Source organism: Pituophis catenifer, unplaced genomic scaffold (genome assembly GCF_029215685.1).
Source record: "Pituophis catenifer annectens isolate HBS135680 unplaced genomic scaffold, rPitCat1.0.hap2 SCAF_2, whole genome shotgun sequence".
Lineage (NCBI taxonomy): Eukaryota > Metazoa > Chordata > Lepidosauria > Squamata > Colubridae > Pituophis > Pituophis catenifer.
Window position 1 is genome coordinate 282,076,111 of NW_027256882.1, and position 20,020 is coordinate 282,096,130.

Here is a 20,020-nt window from a genome sequence, read left to right on the forward strand (position 1 = left end):
ATTGAGGAGAGGCTCCTCCACTTCACTCTCTCCACTTGAAGGAGCCTCTGGAGGTTCTGAAGGCCCAGGCTGAGTCCTCTTCACATCCTCTTCAGCCTCCTCGCTGTCAGACGTGAGCGCCGGCTGCGCAGGCTGCTGGCACGACCCCACACCAGCCTCCTCCTCATAGGGATCAGCCACGATCCGTGCAGGCCGTAGGCGGGCCACAACACTGGGTCCCCATTTTACCCACTTTGGAAGGATGGAAGGCTTAGTTGAGCTTGAGCTGGTCAGGACCAAACTCCTGGCAGTGAGCAGTGAATTAGTCTGCAATACTGCATACTAACCACCAGGCCAACATGGCTCTAGAAGCCAATCAGTAGAGAGGCTAATCTGAGAACTGGAAAGGATAGTGTTTCTTTAAGAAGAGATTGGACAACCATTTGCCATAATGGTATAGGGTCTCCTGCTTGAGCAGGGGGTTGGACTAGAAGACCTCCAAGGTCCCTTTCAACTCTGTTATTCCGTATTCTGATTGTCATTTGCAAATCTTCCCAACTGGCTTTCAACAGGCGAAGTAAATGGAGGAAGCCTGATTTGCTTAATGGCCATATGACTCCCTTAACAACTGCAGTGATTCACTTAACAAATGTGGCAAAAAGATAGTATAATCGGGCATGATTCACTTAACAACCACCTTGCTTAACCTCAGGAATTCTGGTCCCAATGGTGTTTGTAAGTCGAGGACTATCTGTATGAGTGTGGTGGAATGAAGACGGAGAAGAACGTATAGGTAGGGAATGCTACAGATTAGGTTTGGCTTTGCTGAACTCTTCCCAACACCTCTAGAACTTTATATGCTTCGCCTTTTAATTCGCCTCTGGGATGAAAAACACGTTTAGCTGGTTTTCCATTCAGTCCTGATTCTGGGCATGTGCTCCAAAGTTTCCCTCCTTGCAGCGTTACTGATTTTTCCAGCTCCCATAATTTCTGCGAGAAATGGTTTTAAATGCTTTGTCTGCTGAAAATGTAGGAGTCCTTTTTCACAGCATATCTCCAGTAAAGACCAAACAGAAAAGTGTGTGCAACATATTTTTTTTCTCAACTTATTGTCCTCCAGATGTGTAGGACATTAAATATTTCATTGATTAATTGATTGATTCATTATTATTTTTTTAGAAAAAATTTAGAAGAAAATTTTAGAATGTGCAGAAATGAATAGATTAACATTGAGAATAAAAGATAAAGAGGAGTCGATTTTTTCAGGACCTGGGATAATTTTTACGATTGGTTAGAAAGGAAATATGAATAAGGGTATAGAGATAAAATAGATAGGGAAAAGATGGGAGAAAATAATCAGAAAAATAGAAACCCAGATGATGCGTAGTAAAAGGAGAAACGGGAGGGGAGGTAAAAGGGAAAAAGTGAGATCATTATAAAAATGTACACAAATGATGAAATAGAAATAAATATTAATCAAATAAGAAATTGAAAATAGAGATAAATAGAAAATTGGGGCTGCTCGAATACCATTCTAGATTGAACTGAAAAGGGAAACAAGAGAGAGGGGAAGGAGTAGAGAGAGAGGAAGGGAGAAGAGAGGAGAGGAGAGGGAGAGAAAGAAGAGAGGGAAAAGGAGAGGAAGAAAAGGGAGGAAAAAGAGTAGAAGAGAAGACTAGAAGGGGGGGGAAAGAGAAGGGGAAGTAGGAAAGAGAAGGAGAGGAAGAACGAAGGAAGTAGGAGAAAGAGGAAGGAAGAGAAGGGGGAGGAGAATGAAAGTTTAGTAGATTTGGAAAGAGCCAGGTTGGGCAAGAGGACCAAGGAAGACTTGTGGCAGGCAAGATGAAATCACCGAAATAGGAAACCCATCCTACTAGCTCCCAATGCTAGGATCCAAATGAAAGTATTTTTTTTTGTAATGCTTGCCTAGCTTCTCATAAGGGTGGAAGGTTCCTACCACCCTCAATTATTTTATTATTTCTGAATGACTACTGGAAGGACATATTCCTACTGGAAGGTGGCGCAGTGGTTAGAGTGCAGTACTGCAGCTACTTCAGCTGACTGCTAGTTCAGCAGATCAGTGGATCAAATCTCACCGGCTGAAGGTTGACTCAGCCTTCCATCCTTCCGAGATGGGTAAAATGAGGACCCAGATTGTTAGGGGGCAATATGCTATTTAGCATACTTCAGTATACTGTCTTTGGTGTAAGCCGCCCAGAGTCCTCGGAGAGTGGGCGGCATAGAAATATGACTAATAAAATAAATAAATAAATAAATATTCTTCATCTTTCAGCCAGAATCTCCCATACTATCCTTTAGATCCCAACCCGCGTGAACAAACAATTCAACCTGTTATAAGGTCATTTCAGGCATTCCCACTTAAGCAACTGATCTTGCTACAGAACTAACTTGTGCAATCAAGTAACTCATTTGTTTTTCCTCTTCCAGCTGGTACCATTTTTATTTATTTTATTTTATTTTTTGAAATAGCAAACAATTGATCTTTAAGACAAAGGAAAATGGGCAACAAAATAATTAAGTTGTGCTAAATGTGTAAATAGTGAATGAAGCTTTGTGACCCAAGCAGTTTCTATCATGATTGACTTAAAATTGATGTTAATTGGACAATGAAGTATTAATGATTTGCACAGGGAACATTGCAGCCAAGCAATTACATTAACATACAAATCTCATCCGTCACATTATCAATCCAGGCGTGCCCTTCGGGGATCACATAACATTTGACATAATTGTATCCTAAATTGATTTAAAACTAACAAATGAGAGCATTTTATAAAGTCCTTCCAGTAATCATGCAAATGGCAAATGAAAATACTAGTAACGCTTGTGTTCCTGCTTCAGCTAAATGCAATGGGATTAGAAACGTATTGTCCTTTTCCTAATGAGCAATTAATGTAGGCTGAATAATTACTAGGGCTGTATGTAGTTCAAAACAATTTGGAAGAAGGTCTCGTGGGAATAGAGAGCTTCAGCTATTCCTTAAAGTTTGCTTATTGTTTTTCTGGCTTTTAAGCAAACTTAGAATAAATGTGTAGCTCTTTCAAGCACTGTGCAATCCATTCCTTAATGCAGCCAAAACAGTTATTCTCCCCCCCCCCAGGCTTATGTACGGGTAGTCCTTGACTTAAAACGGTTCGCTTAGTGACTGTTCGAAATTGCAATGGCACTGAAAAAAAGTGACTTGCGGCCATTTTTCACACTTATGACTTTTGCAGCATCCCCACTGCAACTTCATTTACATTTGGATGCTTGGCAATGGATTCACATTTATGACGGTTGAAGTGGTCCCGGGGTCACGTAATCCCCTTTTTACGACCTTCTGACAAGCAAAGTCAAGGGGGGAAGCCAGATCCGCTTACCAACCGTGTGTCCAATTTAACAACTGCCGTGATTCGCTTAACAAATGTGGCAGGAAAAGTCGTAAAATGAGGCAAAACTCACTTAACACACTTCTCACTCAGCAACGTACATTTTGGGCTCAGTTGTGGTTGTGAGTTGAGAACTACCTGTAGTTCACTGAAAAAGGAAGCTACTTTAACGAACAATACAGTAGTCCTTGACTTATAACCACAGCTGGGATCAGAATTTCCATTGATAAGCAAGGCAGTTGTTAAGTGAGTTCTACCAGATTTTTTTCAACCTTTTTTTTTCTTTTTTTTTGGCATCATTGTTAAACCAATCACTTCAATTGTTAAGTGAATCCTGTAGTTGTTAAACAAATCCTGCTTCCCCCATTGACCTTGCTTGTTGGAAGCTGGTGGGGAAATGATGATCACATGAGCCCAAGGCACTGCAACCACTGAAAATACATGCCAGTTGCCAAGCACCTGAAATTTTGATCATGTAACTGTGGGCATACTCAGAGATGTGGACGTGAGGATGGGTTGTCACCTTTTTTCAATGCCGTAACTTCAAATTGTCGCTAAACAAATGTTGTAAGCAGTGGTGGGATTCAAATAATTTAACAACCAGTTCTCTGCCCTAATAACCAGCTGGGTGGGCGTGGCCATGGTGGGCATGGCCAGGGAGTGTGACAGGCAGCACTCGGCCTCCTGCACCCCCCTCGAAGAAAAAACAGGCCAAGGGGGGGAACGCGCCACACCCACCACCATTTTGGGCCTAGTAGGCCTCCTGCAGCCTCCTGAGAGTGAAAATGGGCTGCGGGGGGGGGCACCCGTGCCCCGTTTTGGGCCTAGTAGGCCTCCCTGCACTTACCTGGGAGCCAAAATGGGGCGCGTGGGGACTCCTGGAAGGGGTGGGAGGAGATGGGAGGGGCTAGCCAGCAATTTATCTACCGGTTTGCCCGAATCTGCCCGAGCCAGCTGAATCCCATCGCTGGTTGTAAGTTGAGGATTGCCTCAGAGAGGTGCTGAATTTGTATACAGTTCAAATATTTTCATTTGAGACTAGAATGAGGCAGAGGGTGTCAAATTTAGCCAAAAAAGCTAATACTCAGAATCAGAATAGAGCTGGAAGGGACCTTGGAGGTCTTCTAGTCCAGCCCCCTGCTCAAGCAGGAGAGCCTATATCATTTCAGATAGGTGGCTATCCACTCTCTTCTTAAAAGCCTCCAGTGATGAAGCACCCACAACTTTTGTGTTGGATAACCATTTGTCTGAAGTGGTGTAGGGTTAGAGTTAGGGTTTCCTGCCTAAGCAGGGGGCTGGACTATAAGACCTTCAAGGTCCCTTCCAACTCAATTCAATTCAATTCAATTCAATTCTATTCTATTCTATTCTATTCTATTCTATTCTATTCTATTCTATTCTATTCTATTCTATTCTATTCTAGTCCTAGTCTAGTCTAGTCTAGTCTAGTCTAGTCTAGTCTAGTCCTATTCCTATTCCTATTCCTATTCCTATTCCTATTCCTATTCCTATTCCATCCCCATCCCCATCCCCATCCCCATCCACTCTTTAAAGAAAGTCCACAGTGCTTTAGGACAAGGATGTCCATCACTAGCAAAGGAATTCTGGGAGTTGAAGTCCACAAGCCTTAAAGTTGCTGAGGTTAGACACCCCTGCTTTAGGCCCTTAAACCCAGATTCTCATCCAAGCGTCATCTCTCACCGGACTTCAATCCCCACCGGGCTTATCAAGCATCGCTTTGACAACCCTGTTGCAGAGTTTTAAACCCCCAGGGTCCCGCTCTGTAGGGCATGAATTGCATCTTTTGTGTTATTAGCCTAATGATTTGCATTGACTGGAGGTGACAGCTAAATGTCAAATTTGCAGCAGGAAGGAAGGGCTGTACCATTCAGTGTGTGTGTGTGTGTGTGTGTGTGTGTGTGTGTTTTGGGTGGGTTAACCCTTTATTCCCCATGCTCGGTTCTAAGATCCCTCCTTCCTAGTTCAGTGAAATCCCAATCCACTAGTTTCTAGGCTTTTTTTTCTTCAGGCAGCCAGCAAGCACCCTGTTGCCCATTGGGAGACTAAGCCAGGGTGTTTGCTGGCTGCCTGAAGAAAAAAAGCCTAGAAACTAGTGGATTGGGATTTCACTGAACTAGGGCTGCATAAAAATCTTGGTTTACGTAGGAAGAACCTGGCTAAAGAGAAATACACATAAAGGCCTACGAAAATATATATATATATATATATATATATATATATATATATATATATATATATATATATATATATATATATATATATTTGCATGACTATATATATAGTCATGCAAATAGCAGTTTCGGTAAAGACCTTTGAGGGTCTTTTTGCTGCCTCCCGCACTGGTTGCGATTCCATTCTTAGCCAGGCCCGTCTGGGCTGCTAATGCTTCCGGTTTTTCAAACCACATGTAAAAACGCAAATGTGCATTTACATTTTACATCTGGCTTTGCACTGTGCAGGCAGGCTGCTTTAAAAGGGTTGCCTGCTAGCTTGAGTGTGAAAAGGCAGCGGAAAGTAAACCACGGAAGGATGATTAATTATGACAGATAGAGAGAGAGGGGGGGAAAAAAAGGAAGTCTGTGAAAAAGGGTTGTTTAAATAATAAATTGCCGGGCTGAGCATTCTTTGTCTCAAGTGGCTAAAACACTGAGTTCGTTGATCAGCAGTTCGGTGGTTTGAATCCCTAGGACAGGTCTCCTGCTTGAGCAGGTGGGGGTTGGACTAGATGACCTCCAAGGTCCCTTCCAACTCTGTTTACTGTTAAACTTAAACTTTCTGGAAAAAACCAGAAACTTTTTGTATGGTTGGGTAGTATTGGTAGAGGTCTCCCTTCAGCGTGTGCACAAGACAGCAATTTATATTTTTATATACAAGTAGTCCTCAACTGCAAGAATTCATTCAATGATACTGAAAAACCTGACTGATTACCAGTCCTCACATTTAATGACCATCACAGCATCCCTATGGCCGTGTGATCAGAATTTGGGTGCTTGGTAACTTGCATGTACTTATGATGGTGGCAGTGTCCCGGGCTCATTTGATCACCATTTTGGGATCTTTCCAGATGGTTTCTGAGAAGCAAAATCAATGGGGAAGCCAGATTATTATTATTATTATTATTATTATTATTATTATTATTATTATTATTATTATTATTACTATTACTATTATTACTATTACTATTACTATTATTAATTGAATTTGTATACCGCCCTACTCCCGAAGGACTCAGGGCGGTGATCAGCCGAATAAAATACATATAATATAAATGTTAAAAAACCATTAAAATACAATTAAATAATTGGCCCGGAAAACGAGATTTAAAACACCCCAAATTCATAAGACAAGTTTCAAATTTAAAAATTTAAAAATGTTTTAAAAACAATTTAAAAGAGAGGTTAGGCCAGGCCGGCCTGCTGAAATAGAAATGTTTTGATGGCACGGCGGAAAGCGTGTATGTTGCAATATTTTCAGGATCAGACTCAATAAAGATAATAGAAGTTATAGGTTTAAATATAATTCTCTTTAATCATAATAGGCATTCTATATTCGCTGAATATTCAAGATAGAAGCAAGGAAAATGGGGAGGATGGCTCCTTTTATATACAAGGGGCGGAGCCAGGAATGGGAGTGGTAAAATATGAATACATTAAAGCTCAAGTAATAAGTTAACCCCTGATGTTCCATATATACATTATTTACACATTAGAGAATAAGGCATTTACATCTGACAAATCCCCCTCTAAATGCCGGTTCGTTATACAACACCAGTTACATTCAGATTCAGGACAATATAATACATATAATTTAGAAGTTAAATATTTGTGTTGTTTAGAAGGTAAGGGTTTTGTTAATATGTCAGCTAATTGTTCAGAAGTATCACAATGTATTGCTTTGATGAATCCGTCTTGAGATAGTTGTCTCACGTGCTTAAATTTTATATCAATATGCCTGGACCTTTGTCCAATTGCATCGGATCTAGAAATTTCAATGGCCGCTTTATTATCTTCATGCATAATAAATGGTAAAGTAGGTTTCTTCCAAACATCTGTGATCAAATCATTGAACCATACAAGGTTATTTGCAGCTTTAGACAAGCAAACATATTCTGCTTCTGTGGTAGAGGTGGCTACCAGTTCTTGTTTACCAGTATACCAGTAAACTGGACAATCGTTCAATAGAAAAACATAACCAGAGGTACTCTTTCTGCATGATGTATCACCAGCCCAATCTGCATCAGCATAACAAGTAATTTTTGGTTCTTTGTCATTATTGGGTTCCAATATTAAACAAAAATCTAATGTACTTTTCAGATATCTTAAAATTCTTTTGACAGCTTCCCAATGATACAAGGTTGGTTTGCTAACATATCTTGACAATAAATTGAGAGGTAATGCAATATCTGGCCTAGTCCAATTAGATATATAAAGGAGTGAACCTATAACTGATCTGTAAAATGTGTTGTCTTTAAACTCAGGGGAAGATTCATCATTGTTTCTAAGAAAATCAGTTTGCATAGGTGTGTCACATGTTTTGGCATTATTTAAGTTACATTTGTTTAGGAGTTCAATGATTTTATCTTTTTGGGTAAGTTTGAATCCCCTTTTTGTTTTGTTAATTTGTACACCAAGGTATTTATTCACTCTACCTAGTGATTTCAATGAGAAGTGTTCGTTTAACTTATTTACAAAGATTTCCCTGCTCTCTTTGTGCTTTCCAATATATAAAATATCATCCACATAAATTAATACAAATTCAATATGATCATTACTCTTTTTTACAAAGAAACAGTTATCAGCAGTGGTGGCGTTGAAATCCATGGTCTTTAGTACTTTTACCAAACAATCGTACCATCTTTTGCCAGATTGCTTCAATCCGTACAGACTCTTATTTAGTAACCAAATTTCGTTCTTATTAGTGTATTGACTGTGTGGTGCTCTTACATATATTTCCTTATCTAATTTTGCATGTAAGTATGCAGTCTGTATGTCATATTGAAACACGTCTAGATTGAGTGCAGATGCTACTACAAGAGCTGTTTTGACACTCTCTGTTCTCACTGTGGGTGAATATGTGTCAGTATAGTCTTCTGGATATTTTTGTGCATAACCTTGTGCAACTAGTCTGGCCTTGTATAAGGTATTACCTCCTTCTAAATTCTTAATTTTATAAATCCACCTGGTACCTATAATTGTTTTATCCTTAGGTGCGATCGCAGGTGTGAATACATTTAATCCTTGTAAACTTTTCATTTCTTTTTCCATAGCTAGTTCCCATTTTTCTCTTTCTTCACGGGGAAGTTTCAATACTTCCTCATATGTATTAGGTGTTATTTGTTCTCCATCCATATGCATAATATAATCTTTGTATTTATTTGGTATTTGGTTTCTATTATTTCTAATATTTCTTTCAGGTTTGCTATGGTTGTCATGCAAATATCTGGCTTCCTTTTTTGTTAATGTGTCTGTCTTTATTTTATGCTGACTATTTGTCCAAGTTTTGGTTTTGTTCTTACTTTTGTTAATATTTTGATTTTCTGTTGTTCCTTCCTCGCAAGATATATTATCTTTGCTTTTATTAGGAAAAATTTCATTAAGGTGCAACTTAGACCAATTGGCCTGCTCATGAAACACAGCTGTTCTGGATACTATAAATTTGTTATTATTATCGATGAATCTGTACCCTTTGGTTCCAGTTTCGTATCCCATGAATCTTAATCTCCTGGATACGTTTTCTCCCTTTCTCCTCAATTGTTTAGGTATGTGCACGTCTGCAGTAACTCCAAATATGTGCATGTGTGCTAATTTAGGTTTTCTATTGTACATCACCTCATATGGTGTCTTATTCACAATACTGGACCATGTTCTATTTTGAGTGTAATTTGAATAATGTAAGGCTTCTGACCAAAATTGTTTGCCTAAACCAGCATCCTCTAATGTGCATCTAATCATGGTTTGTAGTGTGGAGTTCTTTCTCTCTGCAATCCCATTTTGAAAGGCAGAAAATGGATTGGACGTGAAATGTAGCATCCCTCTATCCTTTAACCATTGGGAGAATTCTTTAGACATGAATTCACATCCCCTATCTGTCATAATTTGTTTTATTCTGATATTATGTTGTGTTTCTATGCGTTTGTAGAATTCCTTAAATTTCTGAAAGGTTTCATCCTTGTGCTTTAATGTGTAAACAAAACCATAGCGACTGTAATCATCCACTATTGTTAGGAAGTAACGTTTTCTATAGGTAATTGATGGAGTTAATGGACCAACTAAGTCCATATGTACCAAATCAAAAATATTGTTAGTTGATCTGTTAGATTTTTTTGGTCTAGGACTGGTTTTTAGTTTGGTGGATTTACATACTGAGCATTCTAAATAATTTTCACAATTTTTTATTTTTACACCTTCTGCGTGTTCAGTCATTTTTTGTACTACAGGAAAGCTTGCATGTCCTAACTTCCTATGTAAGATATGAGCACACTCATCATGAATTGGTTTACCTATTTTTGGTTTCTTCTCATTGTGTGTATTTTTGTTATCATGAGTTATTTTACATTCATCATTGTCACTGTTACTGACATTTTCATCATCTGCTTCAATACAATCTTCCATATTTGAATCAATGTTATGTAACCATCTTTCTTTGGTTATCAGATAGGGTAGACCCCCTTTTATCATCACAGTGCCTACATTTGTTTTGTTCTTTTCTATAGTTGCTTTCCCCTTTGAGAAAACTATATTGATGTCAGATTCTCTGCTTAGTTTTATAGCACTTAGTATGTTGTGAGGTATTTCTGGGATTAATAATACCCCCTCTATTTTCCCTAAACCAGGCAAGGTCACATTTCCTCTGCCTAATACTTGAACCTTTTCTTGATTAGCTACCTTTATCACAAACTTATCTTCTGTAAATGAAGATAATATACTTTTGTTATTAGTGGTGTGATTTGTTGCACCAGAATCAATAAGCCAATTATTGTTCTCATCTTGTTGTGTTTTGGTGCTGTCTTGTTTATTTAGCCCATTTAGTGACCCAGATTTTCTCTCTTTTGAATTTTCTCTACCCCCTCTACTTTCTCTGTAGTTTGGTGGACTTCTATATTTGTGTCTATCTGTGGAAGATTGTCTGTAATTGTATTTGCTCCTATATTCTGGCCTATGTCTCTCCCTTGGGACTTTGGGACAGTCTCTTCTACTGTGTTCCCTGGATCCACAATTGTGGCATCTAAAGGCTTCATTATATTTATCTTGAAAGACTACTTTCCTAAAAGATTTGTGTTCTGTTTGGTTACTGGAACGATTTTTTCTTGAATTGTCTTCTGCTATCAATTTGTTAGATAGACTTTCTATTGATAAATATCCCAAATTAATGGTATCTAAGTGTGACATAAAGCTATCCCATGATGGATCAAGTGAATTGATAATAACACTTTTCATAGTTTGATCTGAAATCACTTCCCCCCTCAATTGCAGCTCAGCTCTTATTTTGTTTAGATTTATCAAATGTTCACTTATAGAAACCCCTGGTTTCACTCTAGAAGAAAAGAAATCCTTAGACATTCTTGTGGTTGTGGCTACGCTATCGCTGTGAAATAGATTAAACATGCATTGAATTATTTCTGATACAGTTAGGTTTGGTTTGATGCTATGATACATTGCAGGAGACACGCTAGAAATTATTATGAAAAATGCTCTATGATGTAAACAGTCTATTTTTAAAGTCCAAGGTCTTCTTGGAGGACTAGTTATAAAGAATAGTAAATTTTCTTTCATAAAAATAACCTGAAGCTGTTGGTACCACTCTTGTAAATTAATGCCATCAACTCTAAGTTTTGGGAAGTCACTGGGTAAGTTCCCCACATTATTTTGTCCATTACTTACAACCTGAGGCAGTCCGTGGTCTCTCAAGTGCAGGAAATTACAGAACGGCATTGGGATGCTTGTAACGAGTCTGCGCGGTTCTCTGGCCAGTTCAAGTCTTTCGGGGCCGTCTACGTAGTTTTGCACATGCGCGTTGCTCATTTCTTCTTTGGCGCCGTTGTGGAAGGTTCTCTCCATTTCAGCTCTCTCGATCCGCTCCTCTTCAGATGAGTCGGTCTCTGGCTCGGTTTTTGGGGCTTTGGTGATGGCGGCGGTTCTTCTCTTTCTCTTGTGTGTGCTGGCACTCGATTCTGTCTGCGGTGTAGGACGGAATCGGCATGGCTCTCTGGGCTCGGGTGTCGTCGTTTTCGAAGTCAGGATGGGAGCGTGCAGGTCTTGAGTTGTCGGTTTGATTGCTTGCTTCTTCGTTGATGTCTTAGAAATTTTCAATCTTGGCCCAAAAGCAGCAAAAAGTGTTTTCATTGCTGACTCTACTTGAGACTTTGTTAAATCGTCTTCACTTTCTGATTTTGGTTCATCTGAAGAGTTTGAGACTTCTTTTTCACTTTCTTCGTCTGATAGCGTTTTTCGCGCCAGAAATTTTGAACTGAGCGTTTTGATTGGCTCTGCTTCACTCTCTTTTGAAGTTCGTTGAAACCAAGATGGCTGCCGTTCAAAATTTCGCGCGGGGTCACATCTTTTCTTTTTTACAACTATTTTCTCAGTAGTCATTTCACTCACAGTTTTTTGATCTTTGGGTTTTTCTTTAATGATGTTTTTCTCTCTCGCTGCTCCGCTGTTCCTCAGCATCTCCTGGAGGTCCGCGATGAGGCTTTCATCATTCTTTTGGCTTTTTAGTATTTTTAATATTTCTGACCTGAGTTCGTTATTTTCTATCTCGATTTCTTCCTGGTCGTTATTTTCACTCATCAGTTCTTCTTCTTCAGTGGTGTATTCTTCGGATTCTCTCGAAATCGCATTAGTGGATTCGTTGATCATCTCTTGATCAGTTTCTATTTCTTTGCTGTAGGCCCTGGTGTTGGGCCTATCTTTCTTGGACATTTTTAATTACTTATTGAGTCAATTAACCATCCTCTGCTACCAGCTTGTTGCAATATTTTCAGGATCAGACTCAATAAAGATAATAGAAGTTATAGGTTTAAATATAATTCTCTTTAATCATAATAGGCATTCTATATTCGCTGAATATTCAAGATAGAAGCAAGGAAAATGGGGAGGATGGCTCCTTTTATATACAAGGGGCGGAGCCAGGAATGGGAGTGGTAAAATATGAATACATTAAAGCTCAAGTAATAAGTTAACCCCTGATGTTCCATATATACATTATTTACACATTAGAGAATAAGGCATTTACATCTGACAGTGTAGGTCCGGGATCCTCCGTATCCGGGGGGAGCTTGTTCCAGATGACGGGTGCCCCCACAGAGAAGGCTCTCCCCCTGGGGGCTGCCAGTCGACACTGTTTGGCCGACGACACCCTGAGGAGCCCCTCTCTATGGGAGTGTACTGGTTGGTGAGAGGCTACTGGTGGCAGAAGGCGGTCTCGTAAATACCCCGATCCTAAGCCATGGAGCTTCACTTAATGACTGTAGAATTCACTCAACGACTGCAGTGATTTGTTTAACAACTGTGGCAAAAAAAAAAAAAACCCGGTCATAAAATTTGGATGTTACTTGCTTAACAATTGCTTTGCTTAGCATTTGAAATTCTGCTTTCAATTTGGTTAAGGGTTACCTGTGTGTATCAAAATACACAAAAGTAGCTGTTGTTCTAATGGCTGCAGAAGAGCCATAAGATGAATATCTATTTCAGGGGTGTCAAACCAGGGGTGAAATGTTCCCGGTTCGGACCAGATTGTCCGATCCGGTAGTGATCGTGGCGGGTGGTTCGGAGAACCGGTAGCGATCGCGGCGCGAGGCTCCGCCCACCTGCCCGGTTGTCATTACTTCCTGGTTTTAACCAGGAAGTAATGTGTTTTGTATCCTCTGTGCATGCACAGAAGGTTTTGCTTTTTTGCTTTTAAAAGTAAAAAAGAAAAGGCTCTGACGATCACAGCTGTGCCTCATGATCGTCAGAGTCTTTTTTTTTTACTTTTTAAAAGCATTTTTTAACAACCTATTCCGTGATGGTGAACCTATGGCACGGGTGCCACAAGTGGCACATGGAGCCATATCTGTGGGCATGCGAGCATTGCCGTAGCTCAGCTCGCTTCACTTCGCTTATCAATCACATCACTTGACAGATTTTCTGGTCCCTATTGTCAGTGGTGAAATCTAAAATTTGTCACTACCAGTTCTGTGGGCGTGGCTTGGCGATGGGGTAATGTGACGGTGGGCGTGGCCAATTTTTTTTTAACTTTTAAAACCATTTTTTTCTACAACCTCTTCGGCAAAGAGGTTGTAAAAATATGCTTTCAAAAGGCTCTGACGATCCCAGATGAGTTGCCTGATCGGCAGAGGCTTTTTAAAAAGCCTCTGCCGATCAGGCAACTCAGCTTGGATTGTCAGAGGCATTTAAAAGAAAAAAAGGGGTTTTTTTTCTTTTAAAAGCCTTTGAGGATCCCATCTGAGCATGCGATCGTCAGAGGCTTTTTTTTTTTTACTTTTAAAAGCATTTTTTGGCCGAAGAGGTTGTAGAAAAAATGCTTTTAAAAGTTAAAAAAAAAAAAGCCTCTGATGATTGTGCGGCTGAGCTGGGCATGGGGGGGGGGGCGCGGGCAGGGATTTTTGCTACCGGTTCTCCGAACCACCCGCCTCCATCGCTACCAGATTCTGTGATCCGGTCCGAACGGGGAGCATTTCACCCCTGCCTATTGTGGTTGTAAGCAAAGGGCTACCTGTATGATTGGGTGCATGTATAGTAACGTATAATTACGGTGTCCATTAATCATGGTTGTTGGGGTTTTTTTTAATCTTTTTTAGCTTTTCTGGGAGAAGAGGCTTCAAGGCTTAAGTGCATCAGATGTCAGTGAGCAAATCATAAAATCCATGGAGCTTCCTAAAGGCCTTCAAGGTAATGTTGAGGTTTTAATGGATCCCTTTGAGCGGATGGGTTTAGTGGTGATCCATGAATGGAAGTGCAGGAAATCAGTTTGCACATCCCGGCTGGGGAATTTGGGGAATTGAAGTCCACACATCTTAAAAGTTGCCAAGTTGGAAAAACACTGTTCTAACAGACTGCAGGGAGTCCTCAATTGACGACGTTTCATTTAGTGACCGTTCGCCATTACAACGGCACTGAAAAAAGTGACTTATGACCGCTTTTCACACTTACGACCATCGCAGCATCCCCGTGGTCACATGATCAAAATCCAGACACTTGGCAACTGGTTCATATTTACGACGGTTGCAGTGAGCGTCCTGGGGTCAGGTGATCCTCCTTTTGCGACCTTCTGGCAAAGCAAAATCGGTGAGAGAAACCAGATACACTTCTCCACTATGTTACTCATTTAACAACTGCGGTGATTTCATTTAACAACGGTGACAAAGAAAGGTTGTAAAATGGGGGCAAAACTCAACGAACCACTGTCTCGCTCAGCGACAGGAATGTTGGGCTTCACTGTGCTTGTAAGTCAAGGACTTACAACCTGCGTTATATCAATGACAGGTAGAATTTGCTTGTTCACCAACTGAGCTTATGCTAAGCTTTGTCTCTGGGGGCAGAGAACTTATCTGGCGTTTTTGATAGCAAATCAAATATGCTGAGATTTAACGAGACGATTTTGCATTCGCTCTCTAGGAGTGGGCCCCGGGAACAGCGATGACACCCTCTTGTCGGCTGTGGCCAGCGCATTGCACACGAGTTCCGCGCCCATCACAGGACAACTCTCGACCGCCGTGGAAAAAAACCCAGCTGTGTGGTTAAACACATCGCAGCCTCTCTGCAAAGCCTTCATTGTCACGGATGAAGACATTAGGTGAGTCCTTCACAGACCGCGTTCCTGCAACACCCCGGCCTCTGTGGGAGACCTGCAGAGTCAACCTGGGCGACTTTAAGACTTCTGGACTTTCAACTCCCAGAATTGCCCAGCCAGCCATAATTCAAGTTTCATCCCAGTTAGCCCAGTTGCTTTAGTTCTTTCCAATCTGTGTCCCTCCAGATGTCTTCGTCAAAAATCTTGGGAGTTGCATCACAGTACGTCTGGAGGGTGCCTAGGTAGTGTCAGAGAAAAGTGCACTCTGTTTTCTGTGGGTATCCTTTTTTTTTTTTAAAAAAAAGAAGAAACCTTCCTTCCTCCCTCCCTCTTTCTCTTTCTTCCTTCCCTCCTCTCTCCTGCCACCTTCCTTCCTTCCTCCCTCCCTCCTTCCCTCCCGCTCGCTCCCCCTCCTTCCTCCCTCCCTCTCTTTCTTCTTTCCCTCCTCCGTCCTCCCTCCCTCCTCCCTTCCTCCCTCCCTCTTTCCATCCCACTCTCTCGCTTGCTCACTCCTGTCTCCTGCTACCTGCCTCTATTCCCCTTCCTTTCCTCCCTCCCTCTCTTTCTCTCCCTCCCCCTCTCTCCCTCCTGCCACCTCCCTCCCTCCCTCCCGCCACCTCTCTCTCTCTCCCGCTCCCTCCCTCTCTCCTGCTCCCTCCCTCCGTTTCTGTCTCTCCCCCCTCCTGCCACCTCCCCCTCCTTCCCTCCCTCCCTCCCTCCCTCTTTCTCTTTCTTCTTTCCCTCTTCCCTCCTGTCACCTTCCTTCCTTCCTTCCTCCCTCCCTCCTTCCATCCTGTTCACTCGCTCACTCCTCTCTCCTGCTCCCTCCCTCTCTCTCCCCCTTCCCTCCCTCTCTTTCTCTCCCTCCTGCCACCTCCCTCCCTCCCGCCTCCTCTCTCTCTCCCTCCTTCCCTTCCCTTCCTTCCTCCCTCTTTCTCTTTCTTCCTTCCCCCTCCCTCCTGCCACCAGTTTCCTTCCTTCCTTCCTTCCTTCCTTCCTTCCTTCCTTCCTTCCTTCCTTCCTTCCTTCCTTCCTTCCCAGCTTTTGCTGATACAACGTTCACTTGGTGATGGCTCATAAACAAGGAAGTAAATCAACAGAGCATGCCGTAGGAGTTATGAGAGGGCATATTCCCAATCTTGCACCACCAAGTCCAACTTGATTATGCTTGCATTTTTCTTTTTAAATGCTCCATTTACCTCTAGCTTTTTAAGACTCAGATCATCTTTTATTACTGCTATCCGTGATTGATTTCCTGCTGATCTCGTGGTAATTGCTGCAAGAAATGTGCTCGTGATTTGGTTAGCTTCTATATAGCTCCGTTTTCTCTATTTTCAAAATACCGATAGCCGGGCTTCGGAGATTTATTAATCTCGGTGTTGAGATTATTCTTAAGTGCATGTTTAAATATTAGCCTTTGAGGTTTTCAAATTGTGAAATGCTGGGCTTTGGGTAAACAATCACCGTGTTTATTAGGCAAAAGCTGAGCAATAAAACACCCACTCCCCCAAATGTTGGATATTTTGAAAACGTTGCACAGCAAAGAAAGAAAAGGGTAGGAATTTTCACTCAGACTTTTTAACAAAAAAGAATTGCAATCTGATATGGAAAGAGATAGTTTCTGGTAAAAAACAAAATGATTTTGGAAGTGAACAGGCAGCCTCATTCACCCTCATTTCATTTCATTTCATTTCATTTTATTAAATTTGTATACCGCCCTACTCCCGAAGGACTCAGGGCGGTGAACAGCCATAGAATAAAACATATAAATACAAAATTTAAAATAGAGATAAAACAAATTAAATAAATTTGGCTGAACCATATTTAAAACCCCAATAATTTAAAACCAAATTTAAAATTCCCATTTAAAAGAGGAGAAGTTTAGGTCAGGCCGGCTTGCTGGAATAGAAACGTCTTAAGCGTGCGACGGAAGGTACGCAGATCCGGAATCCTCCGTATCTCGGGGGGGAGCTCGTTCCAGATAGTAGGTGCCCCCACAGAGAAGGCTCTCCCCCTGGGGGCCGCCAGTCGACATTGTTTGGCCGACGGCACCCGGAGGAGCCCCTCTCTATGGGAGCGTACTGGCCGGTGGGAGGCTATTGGTGGTAGCAGGCGGTCCCGTAGATAACCAGGTCCTAAGCCATGGAGCGCTCTAAAGGTGATAACCAGAACCTTGAAGCGCACTCGGAAGACTACCGGGAGCCAGTGCAGCTCGCGCAGGAGAGGCGTTACATGGGAGCGCCACATCGCTCCCATCACCACCCGCGCGGCCGCACTCTGCGCCAGTTGGAGCCTCCGAGTGCTCCTCAAGGGGAGCCCCAATCAGAAGGGCGGTTTGCAAACCTTCAGGAGTTTTATGGAAACACAACCTAGCCAGACACATGAATATCTAACCCTCAGAGAGAACAAATGATGTGCCAGGGACTTGAATTTTCTTGCAGTGCTACAGATATATATATATTTCTTGCATCGTTGTATTTCTGATGTTAGAGTTGGGGATTATCAACATTTGAAGGGGATCAAACACGTGATAACTGTTTTCCAGTACTTGAGGGGCTGCTACAAGGAAGAGCGGATTGGCTTATTTTCCAAAGCACCTGGGGGACAGGACAAAAAGTAATGGCTTGTTAAAGACAGATCCAACCTAGAAGTAAGGAGAGATTTTCTGACCATGAGAACAATTAATCAGTGGAATAGCTTGCCTCCTGATGGTGTAGGTACTCCATCACTGGAGATTTTTAGAAAGAAATTGGACAACCATTGTCTGAAATGGTATTGGGTCTCCTGCTTGAGCAGAGGACTTGACTAGAAGACCTGTGGCCTAGAGGTGGAGCTCTTGCCTCACAATCAGGAGGTTGTGAGTTCGGTCCTAGGTAGACGTAGATGTAGGGTCTCCTCCTTGGCCAGGGGGTTGGACTAGATGACCTGCAAGGTGGTCCCTTCCAACTCTGTTACACAATCTGTTAAACCTCCAAGGTCCCTTCTGCCCTATGATTCTAGGAGATTTGAAGTAAAAAACAGTGGGTAGAAACTTGTGAAAGACAAATCCAACCTAGAAGTAAGGAGAAATTTTCTGACAGTAAGAACAATTAATGGTGTAGCCTGCAGGGGTTGGGATTCAGCCGGTTCGGACCAGTTCATGTAGCTGCGACAATCAGCTGAGAGTGAACAGGTTCGCTCCGATGATCAGCTGGGCCCACCTACCCGCCCCTGCGTTATACCGACCTATATTTCCTTTGTTTGAAGCCCAGCTGATAGGCACGGCAGAGTGGATTGCCGCACCTCAGCTGTTTTACTCACCGGGGCTGCAGTAGAAGGTAAGTTTTAGAGCTGTTTTCAAATGCACTGCGCGCGCGGGGAGTGCGTGTTTGGCAAACTGGTTGTTACATCGGTTGAATCCCACCACTGGGTAGCCTGTCTCCCGGAATTGTGGGTGCTCCAAAGTTTTCAAGAAGAGGTTTTCAAGAAGAGATTAGACAACCATTTGATTGGGATATCTCCAGCCTTGAGCATGGGGTTAGACTAGAAGACCTCCAGGGTCCTTTCCAGCCCTATGAGCAGGGGTGAAATCTAAAATTTGTTACTACCGGTTCTGTGGGCGTGGCATGGTGGTGGTGGGGTAATGTGACTGGGTGGGTATGGCCAACTTTTTTTTTTTAATTTTGAAAAGCATTTTTTCTACAACCTCTTCGGCCAAAAAAAATGCTTTTAAAAGCCTCTGATGATCGGGCAAGTCAGCTGGGATCGTCAGAGGCTTTTAAAGGCATTTTTTTTCTTACAACCTCTTCGGCTGAAGAGGTTGCAGAAAAAATGGTTTTAAATGCCTCTGACGATCAGGCAACTCAACTGGGATTGTCAGAGGCTTTTGGAAGCATTTTTTTTCTACAACCTCTTCGGCGGAAGGAGTTGTAGAAAAAATGCTTTTAAAAGCCTCTGACAATCCCAGCTGAGCCGCGCGATCATCAGAGGCTTTTTTTTTTTTTTTTAACTTTTAAAAACATTTTTTCGGCCGAAGAGGTTGTAGAAAAAATGCTTTTAAAAGTAAAAAAAAAACAGCCTCTGATGATCGCGCCGCTCAGCTGGGCATGGGGGTGGGTGGGGTGCAGAGATTTTTGCTACCGGTTCTCCGAACCATCTGCCGCCATCGCTACCGGATCGGGCGATCCGGTCCGAACAGGGAGCATTTGACTCCTGCCTATGATTCTATCTTCTATGAAGAGACACAGTGTCAAAAGAATGGACCAACTCGGGACAATCAACACTTCTGTTAGTTTGTTAGTAGGTTTTCTGGTTTCACCATGTTTTAGTTTTTAAAGCGTTCCTCCTCTGCTTTTCAGCCAAGACTGTTGCTCTGTGGTAGTTGATAATTCAAATCCACACCAAGGTGTGATACCATTAAGTGTTAGCCTGCTGAGACATTCTAGATTTGACATTCTAGGTAGAGACATTCTACCTCATCTTTGTACTTGTGATATCAAATTGTAGGAGAGAAACTAACACTTCTACAGAGAGCACCAGATTATGTTTCCGTGTTGGAGGTGATAGTTTCAGTTTTTCAGTCCACTGTGGAATAACCATAGTGATAGTATAATAATGATAATAAGCCTTTCAGACCTTAAAATACACTGTTGGTGTTTTCAGATACACCAAATTTGTTACTCTGATACCGTGTTAGTTTCACTGATAAAATGATCAGAAGCTCTGCATTGTACCACAACTGCAATATGAAGAGCCTTGGTAGTACAGGGGTTTAAGGCACCCTATTATTAAGCTTATTAAGACCAGCTGCCTGCAATTACTGCAGGGTTCGAATCTCGCCAAGGCTCAAGGTTGACTCA

The 20,020-nt window shown here is 41.8% G+C and overlaps 1 protein-coding gene across 2 annotated transcripts in view; it reads left to right on the top strand.

Annotated features, from left to right (window-relative positions):
* The window catches only part of MBD2 (methyl-CpG binding domain protein 2), a 77,360-nt gene that overhangs the window by 46,121 nt on the left and 11,219 nt on the right, over positions 1-20,020 (top strand). For both annotated transcript variants that reach the window (XM_070938932.1, XM_070938931.1), the window contains exons 4-5: positions 14,191-14,281; positions 15,008-15,185. In XM_070938932.1, coding sequence (XP_070795033.1) covers positions 14,191-14,281; positions 15,008-15,185 — 269 coding nt within the window. The remainder of the gene's footprint in view (positions 1-14,190; positions 14,282-15,007; positions 15,186-20,020) is intronic.